The sequence below is a fragment of the Hippocampus zosterae genome, chromosome 16 (genome assembly GCF_025434085.1).
Source record: "Hippocampus zosterae strain Florida chromosome 16, ASM2543408v3, whole genome shotgun sequence".
Classification (NCBI taxonomy): domain Eukaryota; kingdom Metazoa; phylum Chordata; class Actinopteri; order Syngnathiformes; family Syngnathidae; genus Hippocampus; species Hippocampus zosterae.
The window spans coordinates 18,540,816-18,560,514 of record NC_067466.1 but is presented as its reverse complement, the minus strand read 5'-3'; the positions used below and the strand labels follow the sequence as shown (position 1 = coordinate 18,560,514).

Genomic DNA, 19,699 nt, shown 5'->3' with positions numbered 1-19,699 from the left:
AATCGTTCCACTTTGAAATATTGAGACCAGTTTCGGATCGTCATTTATTGGCGAGATTTATATTGGAGGGAAATCGCACATTTACAGTACTGACAAGTTCATTCAAACGTTTGTAGGATGACAGCAAAAAAAAGTAATTGCAGTTGAGCCGTCCCCTATCCGATCACAACGGAATCGTTCCACTTTCAAATCGAATCGTCCTCTGAACGGAAGATTGCCGTGTGCCTTTTGCTTTTATTTTATTTTTTTAAGGGAAGATACACAGGAATGTTCAGGGAGATTTCCGCAGCGTCTCAATACGTTTGTTATAGTCATTTCTTTTATTACGTTATTAAAGTTGAGTTTTAGCTTTTAGCAATTTTTTTTTTTTTCCAAAAGTCTTTTTTTGGTGGTTAGTCATGCTAAAATGTTTCTTATAACATTGCCTGACGGTCAGTCAAAACATTTATGATGGAGACAGTTTGGCCCGGGCTCATATAAATTGCATTTTAAATGAGTTGTTATGGGAAGAAAGTAAAAAAAAAAAAAAAAAGATTGTGTTTTAACTGTCAAATGCCAGATGGAGAAAAACGAAACGCAACGCTTGATTTCACGTCACTTGTGTTCCTGTCGTCCCACTTGATGACCTTGAATGGCGAGCTTTGTTATTAACCACCTTGTTCTTGGCTACATTCCTTCAGGTTATATACGTGTGTGTGTGTGTGTGTGTGGTACACACAAAGGCTTAACACTGCCCCGTTTCCGTGTTGCTTATCAAAGCCACAGTGGCATTGTACTCTGCATACTTTCAAATAAAATAGTCCGCTTCCTTATGAGGCCTCTTGGTATTCATAAAACAGAAGGCAAACTCCAAAGCAGTTAATTAAAAAAAAAAAAAAAGCAGCAGCACTGCAGTACAGTTCAACTCAATTTATTTGCATTTAATCTTGAAGTGTGCATTTCAAAATGGCAACCACTTTTCATGGAATAGCCCCCCCCCCCAAAAAAAAAAGTTTTAATTAACTCCCGTGTGTCATTTCCAACTCTAAAGCGATCCATGTCACAATCAGATACTTGCCGAGGTTATAAATATACACAGAAGACTCGGCGAAATACATTCCCGGTTCATGTTCATTCGAAACCGATTGATTGGCGATCAAGAAACGGTTAACGTTCAAGAGCATTTCCGGTCGGCGATTGGGGAATACTGATACCATTGGCGCCCTCGCGCGGCCGTTTGCGACATTGCGCATTAGCGGAGGGCTTCTTGAGGTTGCGCGTTGGCGGCGGCTCGCAGGATTCCGCGCAGCACTTTGTAGTGGGCGAGGGGCTGGTTCTCCTTGGGGGGGTAGCAGGGGCCCATCTCGGTGGCGTACGCGTACGGAAAGCGCAGCACCCAAAGGCCGTCGGCTGGCAAGACCACGTCCGTCTGCTCGGGATGGAACACGGGGCAGGGCGGCGGACCGGGCTGCACCTGCCAAAGACATTCAGGAGAATTTGTCATTTGGCGCTCAGGGACGTCCACTTTTTATGCGTACAGAAACATTGTAGGGATGCTTTTTTATTCAGGAGCCCCCCCCCCAAAAAAGTTACAAAGTTTGGAGGTTGATTGTATTCTCTGTGCTTCTCCCTTGAAGATGGGTCCGGCGTTTACCTGCGGGTTGAGGGTGACCTCCAGCGGAGCGTCGGGCACCACGACGAAAAGCCGCATCAGCTGAGCAAAGTGCGGCTTGACCCCCCGCCCCTGCGAGGGCGACGGCACGTACAGCGGCATGTCGCCGTTGAGCACCCTGCCGGCGGGCTCCTTGGCGCCGGCCGGTCCCAGCGCCTTGACGATCTTGTCGGGCCCCGAGCCGATGAAGCGCCGCCCTCGGCCGTCCTCGTACTCGAAGCCCACGTAGGCCCGCGCCGTGTCGTCCCGCCGCCGGCCGCGCCCGGGCCCGCCCGCGCCCCCCCGCTTTCCCGCCGGCATTTTGTTGGGAGCCGGCCAGGAGGACGCGCCCCCGTCCAGAGGCTCGGCCGGGTCGTCCTCGCAGCGGGAGCGGATCACCAAGTCCCACGGCAGCAGGAAGGAGGCGCCGGGGAGGAAGCCGGGCTGCTCCAGCCCCTTGTGGCAGTTGTACGACTTGGCCGGACCCAGTTTGACCAGCGACCAGCTGGAGAATTTCGGCAGGAGGCCTTTGGGGCAGCCCGAGTGCATCATTCCCGGGAGGTACTCCACGGTGGAGGGCTGGCGGTCGGCCAGGCTGGGACGCTTCTGCTGGACTTGGCCGTCCGGGGGGGCGCCGGCGGCGGCGGCCGAGTCCGCGTAAGGGCCCGAGCTGTCGGTGGACTGGCCCAGGCTGAGCGCCAGGCTCAGGCTGGTGTCGCCGGGCGTGTGGCTGTGGGCGGCGCCGGGCTCCTTCAGGCGATCGGCGTCGGCCTCGCACGGCGGACGCTGCGCCCGGTTGCTGGCGGGGGCCGGGTCGGGGGTGCTCGGCTGGAAGATCGGGAAGTCGATCCGCTCCAGCTTCCCGCAGCATTTCTCCTCCAGGGCCTGCGCGACCACAAAAACCATGGGAGGTAAGAGCCATTTGCACAACCAAGAACTGGGGGGGAATGCGACATTTGTTGCTGTCCAACAAAAAGCCTAATTTGTGTTTCTGCACCCCCCCCCCAAAAAAAATTACGCATTCTCTACTCTTTTCAAATTCACATTGAAAATTAAAAGCGCTAAATGAAAACCAAATTTGCAGATGTGTATAATGAACTGATCGATGAAAAGCGTACATTTTTAAAATGTTATCATATAATTAGACGTTTTCAACGATACTTTCTCATCGGAAACATCTCCGTTGGCCACTCCAGACCTGGTAAAACTCGAAGTTTGCCGCCTGGACGTCAAAGGGGTCCTCGCGGGGAGCCTGCTTCCTTCCGCAGTTGCAGGAGCCGGTGGAGCGCCCCCTACTGTTGTGGTTGAGAATGGGCGGGTTGTGATCCATGTCGGTTGGCTCTCCTGGCAAAAGTTCAAAATTGCTGTTGCATCAGGACCGAAACCTGAAGTGAAGAGAGCCCCCCCCCCCCCCCCCCCACTTACCCGGTTGCGGCAGAAGGTGAAACTTGTGAACGCAGTGCTGGTCGGAGAGGCTGCGCTCCTCGCACAGCTGGTGCCCGTTGCTCCAGAACTTGTAGCAGTCCTCGTGGAGCTGCAGGGCGTAGCGCTGGAAGGCCACGCCGCGCGCGTGCTGACTGTAGACGCGCAGCGCCTGCGCCAGCTGGTTCTTGTGCACCGCCGTGGTGTAGTTGTGCGGCAGGTTGGCCTGGTAGGCGCTGTGGGCCACAGGCAGCGCCTTCTGGCAGCGGTTCTCCGAGAACTTGGCGTCGGCATCCAGAAACCCGTCCAGCACCTTCAGCTGGACCTGAACCTTGGCCGCCAGCTCGGCCGCGTCGTCGTCGTTGCCGTCGTCGTCGCCGCCCGCCAGCGCCCGGTGGAGCTTTAGCGCCACCTGTGCCGGTTTCGGGGAGTTAAAAAACATTTTCAATTGAGTCGGAAAGGTTTCTGGTCGGGCCCGGTCGATTTATTTGGCCAGCTGATTTATCCATTTTTTTGGAACGGGGGGGGGGGGCACGTTTATATCTGACCTGTGCCCACTTGGAGTAGGATGGCAGCTCAAAGTGGCACGGTTGCGGGTTCCGTCCCACGCTGTCGTCGAAACCCTTTTTGGTCAGAACCAGCTCCACGTGCTGCCACAGAAACTCCTTCAAGCTGCAGTCGGCCGGCGCCGCGGCGCCCCCCGCGGCGCCCGACTGCTCCGCCGCGCCCTGCCGGGCCGAGCGCCGCGTCTGTTGGTAGCGGCGAGGGCCCGACACCAGCGCGCCCGAGTCCTGCTCGCACAGGATGCAATTGGAGCGCAGCTGGCTCAGCAAGGCGCCGGCGGGGTCCTCGTCCGAGGCGGGCAGCACGTAGACGAAGGCCTGGTTGGCGGGCACGGTGAACAGGCAGTTGCCGCTCTGGTTGGTCAGCACGCGACTTTTGCGGAAGATGCGGTAGATTTGGTCCTCCAGAGCGTGTTGCAGGCGCCGCCGGGGCGAGTGCTTTTTGGGCTTGTCCGGGTGGATGCTCGCCTCGGAGCCGTTGGGCACCTGGGGAGGAACGCGTCGAGAAAAGTTAGCGGTTTTTTGTTTTTTTTTCTTTTATGGCAAGAAAAAAGTCCATCTTGTAATGTGCAGGCTGAACATTTTATGGCATGTGTATGCACATGGCGGATGGACCTTGAGCGTTCCGCTCATCTGGAAGACGAAGAGGAGCCGAGGCGGGCACGGCCTGCAGTTGACCTTCCACTCCTTGGACACCGGGCAGTCCTTGACGGCGGCCCGGAGGAGGGGCAGCGCCTTCTGCCTCAGGGCGTCCAGGGCTCGGAAGAGCCGGTCGTAGGTGACGTCGAACGTGTGGTTGGGGTGGACGAGCAGCAGGACGTGACATACGGAGAATAAGTAGAGCAGGCCGAGGCAGTGCTGCCGCTCCAGGCCCTTCCAGAAGTCGTGCGCTTCGGCGTGGCCGCCGCCCGCGCTCGCGGATCGGCAAGCCCGCAGCAGCAGCTGGCGGCCGTCGCACACGGAGGTGAGCAGCAGATACAAGACGCGGTTGTCCGGGTTGTACAGCGCCTGGATGCCGCCGCATCCGCTGCCCCCGTCGTCCGCTCCGCCGAACGCGGAGAAGACGTGTTTGTCCGCCAGGATGTTGACGAGCGACTCTTTGAGGGCGCCCAGCTGCATGTTGCTTTTGCCGAAGATTCCGACCACGCACACGCCGTCGTCCCGGTGATCGGCGTCCTCCGAGACCCCCGCGCGGAGGAGCGCCTCCAAGCTCACGGCGGCTGCCGTGTTGCCCGCCTTCATTTTGTTTTGGACCGACCAAAACCAAAACAAAAACAGCGAGGGGGCATCAAAATAGTGACACACACCGACACCACTTCCGGGTTCCAGAGCTAAAATGTCCGACTGGATACAAAGGAGACAAAGACGAACACGGTTCCTAGACGCGTAAATTAACTACACGGTTTATGTAACATGTTTCGACTACGACGACGGTAATGTCATCAAAAGGTTTTCGCTAATAGTATGTCATCAGCAACCACGGAGATTGGAGTGTCCTTATTTTTGAGACGAAACAAAACTGATAAATGTTCGTATGTATTTCTTACATTTCTTTCTTTCTGGACCAGATTGTTATTATTATTATTATTATAACTATTTTTAACCAGAAATGTATTACTTGTTGTATTCTCTGCGTCCGTGGACATTACTAAAAATAATAATAATACTGTACCAAGAATGGCAAATGTGCGTGCGCGTTCTCGCACATTTGCGCGATAACGTCACCCGTGACGTCACGTCCTTCCGATCCGACGAAATCCCAGCAAGCGGGGCGCGCTCCCACTCGGTTGGTGAATGGGGCCAGTCCGACACTTCGCCAAATCTGTTCGCTAACGCCTCCCTTGTCTCGTCGCCCCACACGCCGGTAGTATACCCTCCGCCATCGGGCGCCAGCTAGCGCGGAAGCTCGCCCCCCCCCCCGCCCCGAAAAACAAAATAGCAGCGTCGACTTCGGGCCAGCGTATTGCCGCCTTGTGTTTCCAGCCGAGCGAAGCGAAGCGACGGGCGGAGCTGCGAGTGCGAGCGTGTCCAGGAATGAGCAATGATGGCCGGCTGTGCAGCAGAGGAGAAAACCTTCCGACGGTTCCTGGAACTCTTCCTCCGGGAGATGAGCCCTCCTCTGCAGGACAGCGACCCGCTGCCCTGCCGCCCCTTGACCGACTTGGTGTGCGAGGACGAGGTGGAGGGGGAATGCCTCGATTTGTGTCTGCAGCACCTCTACAAATAGTTAAGTGGACACTTTTCTGCTTGATATACGTGCATGTTGATCGTTTTTAAGGGTGAAGCCGAGGAAAAGGGGCCGGGGGCGACCCGGGCTGGGTGTAGTTCACATGCCCGCTAACCTCCCAACCGCGCTGGGTGTGTCCCCTCCCCCCAAAAGTTGCATAATGTTTTTTAAAAAATTTTTAAAAGAAAATATTCGTTCAGTCGCTCACGTTATTGTCAGCCGTGCTGCAGAGCCAATTGAGGGGGGGGGGGGAACCCAACGGTGAACCCCCGGTTTTGCGTAACATGCCGACGTCATTGCACAAGAGAAGGGGGGTGGGGGAGGAAGACCATCATCTTCTCAGAGGCTATAAATAACCCCGTCGTTTCTGTTATTTGGCAAATTCCACACAGGAAAAACTCAACACAAGATGCATTCTTGATGCACTTCTTACATAATGCACTGTGCAGTTCAAACTGGATTAAACTGCGCGCGCGCGTGCGTGTGTGTGTGTGCGCGCGCACACTTGGCAAAAAATGGCAGTGCAAAAAAAAAAAAAAAGTGAGAAAATGAGATGTTGGCCTCGTTTCGAATCCAAATTAGGTGCCGGTGTAGAAGTGTGCTGGCAAGGCAAGCACTCATCTAGGGCACCCGCACCGCACTCGTGTCCGCCCCTCTTTTAAACACCTCGTGGGCATGTGGAGGTGCTCTGGGGTACTCCAGCGGTGTTGAAGAGCATGTGCGTCAGGGGTTAATAATGAAAGGGGGACGAGTGGGTGCTTTGCAACATCCATCCATTTATTTTTTTTTCGATGGCAATTGTCCTCATTAGAGTCGCACCTAAGATGGAGTCGATGCCAGTTGAGGTTTTGGCCAGAGAAGTGTAATCAGCCCCCGGGGACTTGGCGCTAGTAGATCACGGGACGCACACTCCGAACTGAAAGCTAACCTGCCGGTCGTGAAGAAACAAGCGAGGAATCTGTGAGAGCCCAGTTGAGAGAATTGACACCGCAGTCAGTCGGACGGACGGACGTGCGAAATTGTCTGTTCCAACGATTTGGAGTTTGGCAGTCTCGGGTGTTGTGGAGCAAATTGGACGCATCCTGCGCAGGCTGTTTGAGTTCATCCGAAGTTGTCCGCGTGAATGGCGTCTGTATCTGCTCTGGCAACAAAATTGCAGTGATGCTAGGAAGACCTCCGTTTTTTTTTTCTACATTTGAAAAAAACAAGAGTTGAGCAAGCGTCATTTCCCGCATTTTATTGAAATCAACTGCTGATTTTAATTCCATCCGCTACCAAAACGACAGCCGGCGATTTGAGCTTCGAGCCCAGAACGGCACGCATGCTAACCGCTAGCACAGCATCTCCTAATCCGCTGTAACATCCTTTTTTTCCCCCTCCCGTCAAGGCTATCACGTTAGCGTTTGGGCTTCGACATTGCGCGGAAGAGACGTTGAAGGCAGGCGGGCCGTTTCCTTCCTGAGCAGCGCCGCCGCGTTCTTATTGTGTCGAACCCCAAAGCGCGACTCCACCTTCTTCGCTTCCTCCGTCGAAGCGACGACAGCCCCGGGCTCGTTTGGGGCCACGGCACGGCGGCCGGGTCGACTTCCTGTTCCCGCTTCTGCGGTCGTGCATCACAAATAGTGTTGCGGATGAACTGCATACTTTTTGGCCTGTTTTGCTGCCACTTCTCTTGCCATCCCCCACTCGCGCTTTCAAGTCAATCCGGGCAGGAGGAAGTGGGGGCGGGGGGGCAAACAAAGGTGGATTGCCGGTGATTTGAGCTTTCCGGTGATGGGCATCTGAGAAATGATTTTCAAAAGCACACTTGACGGGGGGGGATTTGGGGGGGGGGTCCTCGTTTAGCTCTCCAAATCCTTTCCAAAGTGCCAAAAAAACACTCGAGTCCGTCAACACGTCCGTCGGCGGCGTGCCGGGAGGAAGCCGCCAAGCAACGCGCATGCCGACGCGTCCGCTTTGACTCAACCTTGCATCGCCGTCGATAGTTGCCACGGCAACAGCGCGGCCGCCCTCTCGGGAAGAACAATTATAGGTCAGCCGAGCGCCTCGCTAATGGCCTTGGATGTAAACTTAGCCGCGAGTCGTGAGTTGCACATTCTGTGCTTCTGCATTTTTTTGGGGGGGGGGGGGGGGGCTCGGCTAGTCTTGTTTCCGCTTTTTCTTTTCTAACTTCTCCATCGCCAACGACAAAATCCGTTTGAGTCGAGCAGCCGTCTCGGTTGTTTTCCCTCCGCCCTCCCCCGCTTTGTTGCCGTTCCCCGGTGACTCTTTAGCGTGAAAACGCAACCGGCCTACGTGGACGTCTGACGGCTAGCGCCGCGAGTCGCCGGCAGCGGGTCTGCTGATTCATCCGACGCGTCATTAGTTTGTCTCCGGGCTGAACGGCTAATAATAGAGTTCTGCGAGAGGAGAGTTCAGCGGTTCAATGGATGCGGAGGCCGGCTGATGGGTGTGACGTTGACGCAACTGCGTGGAAATCGCTCCGGTTAGCTTCCAAAGTCAATCTCTGGTTATGGCAAGAGGATATGTTCCAAGCATCGGATGCTGCCACACAGTAGATGCTCTTCGTTAGCCCGTCTATGGCGTTTCGCATTGTGCGCTAGCATTAAGCTAGCAGAGTTGATTTTTTTTAAAACTTTTTTTTTTGGTCCCATCGTTTAAAGACTGTTGCGAAGTGGCTTTCGTGGTGGAAGCGCCGACGGGCTCGCTTAGTGAGGATTTCCTCGGGCGCTCGGACGCTCTCGCGCCAAGTATTGATGTCTACCTGATCTATTCGCTCCGGAGGCTGTTTGGACAATGAGCAAAGGTTTTGTTGTTGTTTTTATTCAAGCGGGATTTGAAGAGCGAGTATGGCAAAGAAGTGACCCCCTTTTCGAGATGAACTCGTTTCAGACTCGAGCGGGGCGGGGGGGCGTGTGGCCTTCAAATAAAGTCCCGGATTTCGTTTTTCACCGAGACGTAATTCAAAAGAGTTTTGCTCTTTGTTTTTTTTTGTTTTTTCTTTTCCTTGTGGGCTTTGCTGTGTTTCTGCAGAGAAGCTAATTCAAATAGAAAATTCTTTCTTTACAAACTGCAAATTCACGCTTTGGCATTCCTCAATTTGCATAATTAACTAATTAATTAATTTGCAGATTAACTCCTCTTTTTTTCTTTTGTGCCATCTGGTAGCATCTTGTTCTTTATGTTTCGTTGAGACATCCGTAATGCTCTGCCATCATCTTGTGCCACCTTTTTTGGTGGGGAAAAAAGTTGATTATTTTTGTTTTTAAACTAAACTCGGTTCACGCATACCTAAGTAGCACAACAACAAAAACAAAAAAAGCGTCCGTTTACACTTCTTTCCCTAGTCTGCGCATAAACCAGCAGTACATTCCCGTACTTGGAATGTGAGGACTCAATCACCCCCCCCCCCTTCACAATGCCATCTGCGTGTGTGTCTGTCTGCTGGCTTTTCACTTTTTAATCAGAGCGCTAAGAGGCCGGGAGATTTGATCCCCGAGAGAGTGTATCTGCTCCCAGGCGGCTGTGGGCCTTTCTGGAGCAACTTTTTGCCCCCCAAAAAAACCCAAAAACCTAAACTGAAGCCCCCCTTTCCTTTTCCTTAGCTATTATTCGGGACGGAGATTGAGAAGATTCCATCGCCAACTTCATTTTCCTCAGTTTTTGTCTTTAGTCACGTGCCCGCAGCCACTTGACTTACTTGACCAGTGAGATTCATTCCATGGCCCGGTGATGAAGTGCTGCCTTTGTGGGTGAAAATGAGATTCGTGCTTTGCTGTTTTGGTGGGGGCGGCTTCCATGCAAGTGCGCTCTCTCTCTCTCTCTCTCTCTCTCTCTCTCTCTCATTGTTTCGACATGAACAGGAATGGCAATCCGCCGTTTTATTTCTTAAATTGATCATTTTTGTGAATCCTCTAAATCCGTTGGGAAGATTTTAGGGGGTGGGGGGGTCAGGTACCTTATCGTCGAGTTTTCACGAGCTCTCCCGATCAGTCTTTCCATCTTCCGATTGTAAACAGCCCTATGATTGGACATGTATGATGTCTTACTCGTTGTGATTGGTCGCCCCGTCCAGGCCACGCCCCCTTCCGCTTTTTTCATCACTAGCCATTGCCAAATTCCTTTTTTTTTTTTTAAAAAAAACTATCAATCTACCAAAACGGTTGACATACTCGATAAGAAACTCCATGTTGGATTGCTGGGGCGCTAAGTGGGATGAAGGCTAAGTGGTCTTTTCCAGCCGTGACTCACGCGGCGTTTCTAAAGGCGGCGCCTTCATTAATTCCCACTCTGGAGAGTCGGCCCCATTTTTGGCAACACGGTGACCTTCATTTAAAAAAAAAAAGTGTGCAGTGTCCTCCTTTTCTTCCAGCTGCTGGGACGGCCCACGCTTAAGAGCCAGCTCGCCCCCCCAACCCCCCTGTCCCCCCCACGCCCACCCCCCGCACCGCACTGCACTCAAAACGGTCATAATTCAAATGGTGAGTCATGCTCGACGTGGCTGGCAGGTGGCATGAATGCAAAGCAACCCCTGCGTGTCTTCAACACGAGCCTGCAATCCTTCCGTTTTGCCCTTGAAGCGGCTGAGTGGTGGTGGTGTGGGGGGGGGGGGTGCACTCCCTCCCTCCCTCGAACAACTTTTCCCTGTACTGATCAAGTACATGTATTGGCATTCACATGTAGAGTATTAAAGTAGAAAATTAGATGACACCCACCTCCTATAAGTCAAGTTCATTGTCAAGACTTGAAAGATCTGCTGAAGTCCAATAAGGAAGTGCCCCCCCCCCCACCCCCAGAACTGAACATATTTGCGGCGCATGTGGCCATAAAACAGCAAAAACAAAAAAACGAGCAAAATGATGTTTTGTGTGGAGGACTAAAGAGGCGCCGTTTAAGCGGCGGGCTTGATGGGAGCTATTCTGAGCCCCCCCCCACTCGACCCAAGTGCCGCCGGGATGACGCAACGTGCTTCCGCTTCGTATAAGTGGCTAACTTATTGTGCCAAAGAAAAACATTTTTCAGTTCAGTCGCAGATCTGCCGGTGGTCTACGCTTGTGATCACACAAGAGTGACGTTCTTGAGCGTTTTCCGATGATTGTCCGAGGCGGGCGACGGTTGACGATGGGCCACCTCTTGTGCTGCGTGCCTCTCGCCCAGCCGCAAGATGCTTGGAATGGCCGCCTTGTCGACTGGGCTACGTTACGTCACTAAATAGCACAAGGTAGCATCAATGATAAATGAGTCACTTTCGCTCTTCGAAATGGACTTTCTCGCTCACTCTCTCTCTTGTATGCACCTCAAGACATCCATATACACACACACACACACACACACACACACACACACACACGCACACACACGCACGCACGCACACACACACTTTAGAATGAAAAACTTGTGAGGACTGGCCTAAATGTCCTCACGTGTCAAAAATGTCCTCACTACGTTGGTCTTATAATCACAGTGGTCCTCACAATAATAGTCATACAAACACACACACACACACACACACACACAGACGAAAATTGACAATACAGCTCTTGCTTTGTGTAACGCGTATGTCATATTGTTCTTATCAATACCCAAATGACATTCTGTTGAGTAATTGCTTAGACATGATTTTACGTTGATGGCTTCTGATTGGCTGTAGAAAAAGGAAAACAGGAAGTTGTTTGAGTTGTGTGTGTTCTCGATGGTGCTGCGGTGCAGACATCCTTTCCGTAAAGCCATTTCTCCTTTTGGCGTTTGGTCAAGTCGAGCCATGTGAGGGGGGGTGGAGGTGGGGGTGGGGGGTGCCTAATGTTGTGGCCCACACTTGCCGCATCTGCCTTGCGAGATTCCAAAGCAGCGCGTGGCTTCTGTGCGCATGTACAAATGAATTCCTCCAACAGCCGTCTTTAAGGAGTCGCTCTTGCAAAAGATGAACTGGCCCTCTGCGAATTATGTAACCCCCCCTCCCCACCCCCCCATTTGAGAATAGCGTGTTCTCTCAACCCGGCGTCTGCCCCACGCACGCAAACAACAAACGGCTCTTTGTTTTTCTTTTCAAAATTCGCCTTTTGATTGATTGGAGAGAAAGGGAGATGGAGGGGTGGGGTGGGGGTGGGGTGGGGTGGGGGACGCTTTTAGCTCATGAAGAAGAAAAACAACACCGGCCTGGTGTTATGAGGATGGCCGACATGGGTGACCGTCTGTCAATTGGCTCTGTTGCCGTGGCAACAACCTTGATGCTCCGTTGCAGGGTAAAAAAAAACAAAAACACGACCACCGCATCCGTGAGTCATCGGCGAACACGTACTTGCAGCCTCCTGAATGCGGCACAAAGCATCACAGGAGTGCTGGAAGTTTAATCGGCGAGGGAATGACGACGTTCTTCAAAAGCGGCGCTGGGAACGTATGACTGGCGACATTTGACGCAGCCCTGCGTGCAATTTGGGAAAAAAAGAGACTGAAATAAAAATATTAAGCATATATTTGGACACATTGTGGACTTGTTTAAATTAGAAATCCTGTGTGGAACCAGGGTAACAGTGCTAATGCTACTAGACTAGTTAAACTGATGTGCTAACCATGCCAGCCGAGCTAAATGCGCTTGCTAACTTTGGTAGCCGGTGTTGAGTCATTCTCAAACTTGGCTATTCCTCGGTCAACTTGGGATAACTTCTCCATATGCTCACATTGCCAGACTACCCGAGAAAACTCACACGCTAACTCCGCTAGCTCATTTAAATCCATGTGCTACCTTTGTTAACCTCTGACTTATTTTGCTAACTTCTCAAGCGCGGTAAACTCGCGCTAACTTCCCTAACCGAGAAAAACCCTTGGCAGACTTTGATCACTTCAGTAAACTCGCGTGAAGAGAAAGCGTTCATTAAACGTCGGCACACTTTATTTAGCCTGTGGCTCACACTACTTGAGCCCTTTCTTCCTGCTAGTTTGAATCCCGCAATGCTGTGCCTTTCATTTTGGCCTGTAGCCCAAAAGCCGATGTCGATGTACTTGTCAGTGTGCGATCTTTGCTAGCTGCCTGGGTTATCTCAGGGGCTAACTGTGCTAGCATCTGTCAACTCCATGTGCTAGCTTCACTCCATGTAATATGCTAACAGCGCTCTCGTGTCCGTCTGCCATCTTGGTCACGCTTGATAATGAGACGCAAATAGCCCCCCCCCCCCACTTGCTTCCCTCTGCTATTTAATCCAATGTTTGCCTTTCATGCCAGCGCTCTTATTTACTCTTCTAAGCAGAGGGTATGTTTTCCCCGCGTTCACATTTCTTCCCACGTCGAGATGCGCATCTGGTTTTCGGTGTGCGCTCGGGGGGGGGCTCGTGAGATTAAGCCGCTTCTTCTAATCCTCCTACGCACCACATGACTCGACCGTGATGCGCCAGCTCGGCCGAGCTCTCATTGGTGCGCCGCCTTTGTCTCCTCGGGGACCACCGCGTGCCAATCGGAGCTCCTCGCCTCGGCATCCGCCCCCTCCGTCGAGTAGGGGCGGTGGGGGGGTTCTATGAATGGAGACAATGCTGGAGGAGACCCCCCCCCCCCCCCCCCCCCCCCGCCATACTCCCATCTTGACTTTCCTCTAGTGTGACTTCCTTCAAGGTGCTTGTTCGGTTTTGAGTTCCACCAGATGACCCGCTTTCCTGTAACAACTCCGCAAATTCTCCCCAAAATGTCGTCAGTTCTAACTTTAGACTTTATTTTTAATTTTATTATTGTGATTTACAATGCCAAACATGTACAGTGATACACTTTTTTTTTTAGGGGGGGGGGGTTACCTGAGGTGGTCACCTGCATGTTTGCATTCAACCCGACAACCTCCCGCATTCCGCGCTGCCCATCCCCGAATATATATCGCAAAATTTCAACTGTGCGGTCTTGCTCTCGTTCCAAAATTCACAGTAACTGCCCGTGCTCGCTGGCGGCAGCCTTGGCCAGGGCGACGTCGGACAGCATCCTACAGAGCGACCTGACCATCCATCACCTCATCAAGAGCGTGGAAGACGGAGTCGGACCCTTACCCCGTGAGTCCGAGCGCGTGTGCTTGTAATTGAACAAGAATGGCTCTAAGATGGAGCTCTGAGGCACACCGGGCCATTACTTTTGGTGAGAGATTTGGCTCGCATACAAAATATTTGCCTTCCAAGTTCAAATTTTAAAAGAGGTTGACCGTTTCGCTCTTGCCCTCTCTCTCTCTCTCTCTCTCTCTCTCGCTTAACTACGAACTTCTCTAATCAGCCTCTCGGAAAAAGTAAAGCAGCTCCCGGCGGGGTTTTGACGTTCACAAGTGTGTCACGCACTTGCTTTGGAAACGGGGACTTTTCTAAATTGGCTACCAGGGAAGTGTGATGCACACTTTTTTGAAGTCTGCTTTCTGATGTTTTGTAGCATTTTTGTGAGATTTTGTTTTTCTTTAAAGTTGAACTGCAATACTATGGAACCGAAATGCAGAAAGGGGGCAATTTCGATCGGGACAATTGCGGCGTTTGGCTCAGGCGGGATCCCCTTTGGCCGTTTGCAGAGATCGAGGCGGTCAAGTTGGCGCGGCTCATCTTCAAACGACTCTTTGAGACGTGCGGCGCGTGGACCAAGGAGCTGCCTTACCGCCGCCGCCCGCAGCCCTACTACGAGACGTCCATCCACGCCATCAAGAACATGCGGCGCAAGATGGAGGACAGGCACCTCATCATCCCCGACTTCAACACACTTTTCAACATTCAGGTAAGCGCAGCGCCACAGACCCCCCCCACCCCCCCAACCCCCCGCCCCCTTAAGTGCCTCCGTTTGGCCGCTTGCCTTAAAAGCTTTCTTAACTATTTTTTTTCCCGAGGTTTAAGGTCTTTGAACTGGGAAGGTTTATCAAAGCGAGTGAGTCATGCTTTCGGTTACGTAAGGGATGGGGAAAGGACTTATGCCAGGAGGGGGGGGGGGTTACCTATGAGTGTTCACTTCACCTTCATAAGATGAACTTAAGTTACTCGCATTCAGGATTCACATTTAGATGCGGTTGGACGAGATCTCGAGGACTCCAAGAAACGTCTCTGCCAAAACCAGAGCGACAGAATTTCATGTTCATAAAGTAAATCTAGCCTGAGAGACCCACACCAAAATGACTCTAAAATGGCCGCTCTGATCCAAAATGGCCGACTTCATGTGTGTTTTCGGGCCTTATTGTGGCTCCATCCCCAATCGACACGTTGACTAAATTTCACGTTGCCCCATCGAAGCCGCTTTCCCTTCGTGAACGTCGTCTTTGGTGTCTTCAGGATCAAGAAGAACAAGCGTTCTTCGCCGTGTTTGACGGACACGGCGGCGTGGACGCCGCCATTTACGCCGCCAACCATCTCCACGTCAACCTGGCTCGCCAGGACTCTCTAAGCCAAGACCCCGGCGAGGCCCTCCGCCGCGCCTTCAAAATCACCGACGAGCACTTTGTCAGGAAAGCCTCGCGGGAGGTAACCGTCCGCCGCCACGCAGTTTTTTTTTTTCTCTCTCTCGCCTCGAAAACCAGCGAATGAACTTGAAAACCCCGCGCGCTGATTCCGGCAGAACCTGCGCTGCGGCACGACGGGCGTGGTGACGTTCCTGCGCGGCCGGACGTTGCACGTCGCCTGGCTGGGAGACTCGCAGGTTATCCTGGTCCGCCGGGGAGAAGTGGTGGAGTTGATGAAACCGCACAAACCCGACAGAGAGGTAGCGGGAATGATTGGCGATGTCGCGGTATAAAAACCGAACCCCCCGCCCCCGTTTGACTTTGTTTCTCCAAATGGCCGCAGGATGAGAAGCAAAGGATCGAAGCCCTGGGAGGCTGCGTGATCTGGTTCGGGACGTGGAGGGTGAACGGCAGTCTGTCGGTATCCAGAGCCATAGGTAAGCTTGTCGGTCCGGCGCCGGCGCTCAAACGGGATTTGAAAGTCTCACCGGCATCGGGTTTCCCTCGCCAGGCGACTCGGAGCACAAGCCCTACATCTGCGGGGACGCCGACCACGCCGCCTTCCCGCTGGACGGCTCCGAGGACTACCTGCTCCTGGCCTGCGACGGCTTCTGGGACACGGTGAGTCCGGACGAGGCGGTGCGCGTGGTGAGCGACCACCTCCAGGAGAACGCCGGCGACACCGCCATGGTGGCGCACAAGCTGGTGGCCTCGGCCCGCGACGCCGGCTCCAGCGACAACATCACCGTCATCGCCGTTTTCCTGCGAGATCCGCGCACCCCGCCGGCGCCCACCGGCGCCGAGGAGGACGAGGACGAGGGCGCCGCCGAGGCCCGGCCGGAAGAGGAGCCCGCCGCCGAGGCGGAGGAGCAACCTGAAGAAGGAGAGGAAAAGGAGGACGAGGAAGAGGAGGAGGAGGCGGCCAGGGCGGAGCGAGGCGGCGAGGGGGGCAGCGCGGCGGACAACGAGGGGAAAAGCCGCGGCGGGTGGCCCCTGCAGCAGTGCTCGGCCCCCGCCGACCTGGGCTACGAAGACCGCACGGACTCCTTCACGGACAGAACCAGCCTGGGCCTCATGGGGCCCGCACTGGGGGGCCGCATCCCTTCCCTCCGCCGCTGGCGCTTCCTGGAGAAACGCCCGCTGAGGAGCAGTTCCCGCCTCACCTTCACGGACCCGCCGGGGGCCCGGACCGCCTCGCCGTTCGGCCGGGTGCCCGGGCCCAGCCGCAGATGCGGCGACCTCAGGTGGCGCCGTCGATTTGCCGAGCCGCCGGCTTCGATGCCCCTTTACGCCATCTGGAAGCCCGGCGCGGCCGTGCCCCGGCTTCCCCGCACCGCCGCCATCTGACGCCTCGGCGCGGAACCGCCACCTTCCCGGGTCACTTCCTCCTATCCAACGCAGTTTTTGTTCGGTTTCTTTCTGGATACTTTAGATAGTTGTGGCTCCTGCGTTCGTAAACGTGACGATTGACTGGTTGTGTCTGTCCGGTGGGGGGGTGGAGCTAATTAAAAAAAAACAAAAACAAAGTAAATATCAGCCAGCCCGCCAAACATAAGCTGCGCTCCAAAGTATACCACATCATCGTAAAGCTACAAAATGTTCACATTGATGGTTCTGTTTTTCACAGTCGCCATCTTAACCATCAATTCATAAATATCCTTACAGCGGTGGTGGGTGGGGGGGGGGGGCTTGAGTGTTTCCCGTTTAGCATGTTGCGACGTGAAACTAGTTTCCGGGACTTCATCCGACCTCAAACCGACCCAGGCGCCACAGAGACCGCTGACCCCTCTGTCGTTCCGCCGTTGACCCGGTCCGTTATCCGCCCGCGGCTTGTCTACAGATCGGAGCACTTAAAGGACGGATTACTAGAGATTAGTCCTTACTTGATTAGACGCTGTATCATGCTTTCCCCGATGTGGATTTGGCCCCCCTGCGTTAATGGGTTTTTGAGCGAGGACAAAGGGCGATTTAGGTACGCGTTCCCTCGGCAGCGTAACACAGCGCAGGCACTTTGACGGCTACAGAACACGAAGCCTTCTTCGCCCGAAAACTTACAAATACAGCACCGTCGAGTCCGGATCGTCTTTGGTATCGTATCGGTGCCACTTCCCCAGAAAAGTTGTCTTCAACTAGCATGGCGACTGCCTACCAAATAGCCAGCTCACTAACAACATACCTGTATAGCGATTTTAATGTGAGCAAAATAATCCAGGTTCATATTTTTAGTTTCCAATAATACCATGAAAAGTTGTCTGAAGCTAGCATACAAACCGGAAACCTGCTAGCCAGCTAGCAATTTAGCCAGCTTGCTGGAGGTAGAGCAATTTAAAAAGAAACGGTCATAAGAGTTCTTTTTGTTTGTTTCCCGTGTTAGCATGAACAATTATCTTATTCAAGAGGGACAATAAGATGATCGCAATTCAAATGTCAACAAAGTGGTCCGATATTGTTTATTTTCCGATGATGAAGTTGTCTTAAGCTAGCAGAACAACTGGAAACTGGAAAGCTAGCCAATTAGCTGGAGATGCCAAGTGGTCCAAGTGTATTTTATTTTGGTTTTGGATGATACCTGGAGATGTTGACTTAAACGTGCTCTATGACTGGCAACGGACAAGCCTCTTTTTTGGGGGGGGGGGGTTTGTTTCTAACGATCCTAAGCTAGCTAGCACAACAGTTTTATTTTTGATCTGTACATAAAACGACGGTATTAATATGTTCTCTGCGATGCTAAACCAGCCCTAACGTCGATTGCAGCGTGATCCGCAGCTCCACAAAACAAAGAACAAAGCGCATGTGATCCTCCGCATAGATTCAAAAGCGGACACTTTCTTCATGTTACACGACAGCCTTATGCCAAATTAGCGCTAATTCAAGTTCATGACGTTCTAAATTCCTACTGCAACTGAATTTAATGAACGATGATGGACTTTGTATTAGGCGTATTTTTTTTTTCTTCCTAAGATGCTTATTTGACTTCATACATAGCCTAAGGTTAGGAATACTACGTAGTGTAGCGCTTGCTTCGTTGATGAAGTAATCCATAAATTTTCCACCTTTCGGAGGGTAGTATCGTAAGTTTGTCTCTTCCTGTAAAGACGTACAGTACATAAAGTCAAATCGGTGAAGATTCCGCCTTCCGAAGACTGTCGGCGTTTAGTGCAGCCACATTTAATGCACAGAACAACGACAACAAATAGCTAGCTCGTTGTGATCACCAGCTTTATTGTATCCGCCTTACGCCACATTTTGCCAATCAGGTTACAGTAGAGGCCACTCACAAAAACGTGCTGAGATCGGGCCTTGCCACTTGTCTGCCTTTCTATGACTCTCCAGTCTCTGCTGAAACCTGCTAATGGCACGATCAACCCCTCACTTCAGGATTTTGGCCTGTCTTACTGCCACTTCTCTTCCATCTTACCCCTCTGTCCCGCTGGAAAAGACTCGTTCAAGAGAAGCGGCAGGAAAACGTGGCAAAATTATAGGAGGAGATTGCTTAATTTGAATTTTGGAACAAAATGGTGTGATTTTCAGGCTTGTTTTTTTATCACAACAGCACCATCTGCTGGAGCTAATGGCAATTATTACTGAGTATTTGTTTTGAGAGCAATCGTGATTTTCCTCCGATTTTGGACTTGGACCAACTTCGGTGCAACTGACATCTTTAATTTCATTCTTTCAAATCCCATTTCGGTGTCGTCCTGGTTGCCTGAATGAAAATGTCACAACAAAACAAACAAACATTTGCTGCAAGAGCGGTCTATGTCCAAATGTGCTTACCTCATTTTTTTTCTATTTGTTTGCAAATGGTGAAACTTGTTTTCATGGGATCAACTGATGTATCAGTTAAAGTGCTGAGTACAACAATGGGCTGCCCCGTATATGTCAAAAATGGAACCTGATCTGAAAGAGAGGCCTTTGCTCTCGTCATCCGAAAATGGAGTTAGCCCACTCATCGGTCCATCATTTTATTTGCCTTTCCTAAATGTGCATTGTGTCTGCGTACACAAAAGCTTTTTTTTTCTTCTCTCAATCTCTCTATTTCTCTCTCTCTCTCTCTTTCTGTAAGCAATAATGTGTTGGGGACAAAAAAAAAAGTTCTCCAGGGGGCTCGTCTGTGGACAATACGTGGAAGACGAACCCCCTCGTGACCATGTGCAGTTTACGTTGAAAGAAAGTACTTACAAGAAATAATTTGTACGTGTATGATGTGTGCTCCTCTAGTATGTGTATGTATATAAATATGATACAGGCACACATACATGAATGCATAAAGTAAATATAATACCTGTACTGTAACGGATGACTAACCATCATGTATATAAAGACTAGAACAACTCAACGCTGCCAGTCTTCATTTTTTAAATAAATGAATGAAGAGAAATGAACCGATGGTCACCTGAACTAACCCTACTTTGAAATCCTA

General features: G+C 52.2%; 2 protein-coding genes across 2 annotated transcripts; one reads left to right on the top strand and one right to left on the bottom strand.

Moving 5' to 3' along the window:
- Positions 1-894: 894 nt before the first annotated feature.
- Positions 895-5,068, bottom strand: LOC127587859 (nonsense-mediated mRNA decay factor SMG8-like). The gene is made up of 6 exons (XM_052046328.1): positions 4,231-5,068; positions 3,601-4,101; positions 3,056-3,464; positions 2,829-2,974; positions 1,634-2,515; positions 895-1,453 (listed from the first exon to the last, which is right to left on the bottom strand). The coding sequence occupies exons 1-6, from the start codon at positions 4,855-4,857 to the stop codon at positions 1,232-1,234; spliced, it is 2,787 nt and encodes a 928-aa protein (XP_051902288.1). The 5' UTR covers positions 4,858-5,068; the 3' UTR covers positions 895-1,231.
- Positions 5,069-5,340: 272 nt separating this feature from the next.
- Positions 5,341-19,615, top strand: LOC127587899 (protein phosphatase 1E-like). Its single transcript, XM_052046373.1, has 7 exons — positions 5,341-5,841; positions 13,746-13,867; positions 14,365-14,564; positions 15,110-15,298; positions 15,393-15,536; positions 15,620-15,713; positions 15,788-19,615. Exons 1-7 carry the CDS (start codon positions 5,657-5,659, stop codon positions 16,621-16,623), a joined length of 1,770 nt encoding a protein of 589 aa, XP_051902333.1. The 5' UTR covers positions 5,341-5,656; the 3' UTR covers positions 16,624-19,615.
- The last annotated feature ends 84 nt before the right edge of the window (positions 19,616-19,699 follow it).

Bases quoted from the DNA above. Each gene is read 5' to 3' on its own strand.
- LOC127587859 (XM_052046328.1), bottom strand. From the start codon at position 4,857: ATGAAGGCGGGCAACACGGCAGCCGCCGTGAGCTTGGAGGCGCTCCTC. The intron at 2,975-3,055 runs GTAAGTGGGGGG...AACTTTTGCCAG, and splicing joins TCACCTTCTGCCGCAACCGG to GAGAGCCAACCGACATGGAT. The intron at 1,454-1,633 runs GTAAACGCCGGA...TGTCTTTGGCAG, and splicing joins AGGTCACCCTCAACCCGCAG to GTGCAGCCCGGTCCGCCGCC.
- LOC127587899 (XM_052046373.1), top strand. From the start codon at position 5,657: ATGATGGCCGGCTGTGCAGCAGAGGAGAAAACCTTCCGACGGTTCCTG. The intron at 15,537-15,619 runs GTAGCGGGAATG...AAATGGCCGCAG, and splicing joins CGCACAAACCCGACAGAGAG to GATGAGAAGCAAAGGATCGA. The intron at 15,714-15,787 runs GTAAGCTTGTCG...TTCCCTCGCCAG, and splicing joins GTCGGTATCCAGAGCCATAG to GCGACTCGGAGCACAAGCCC.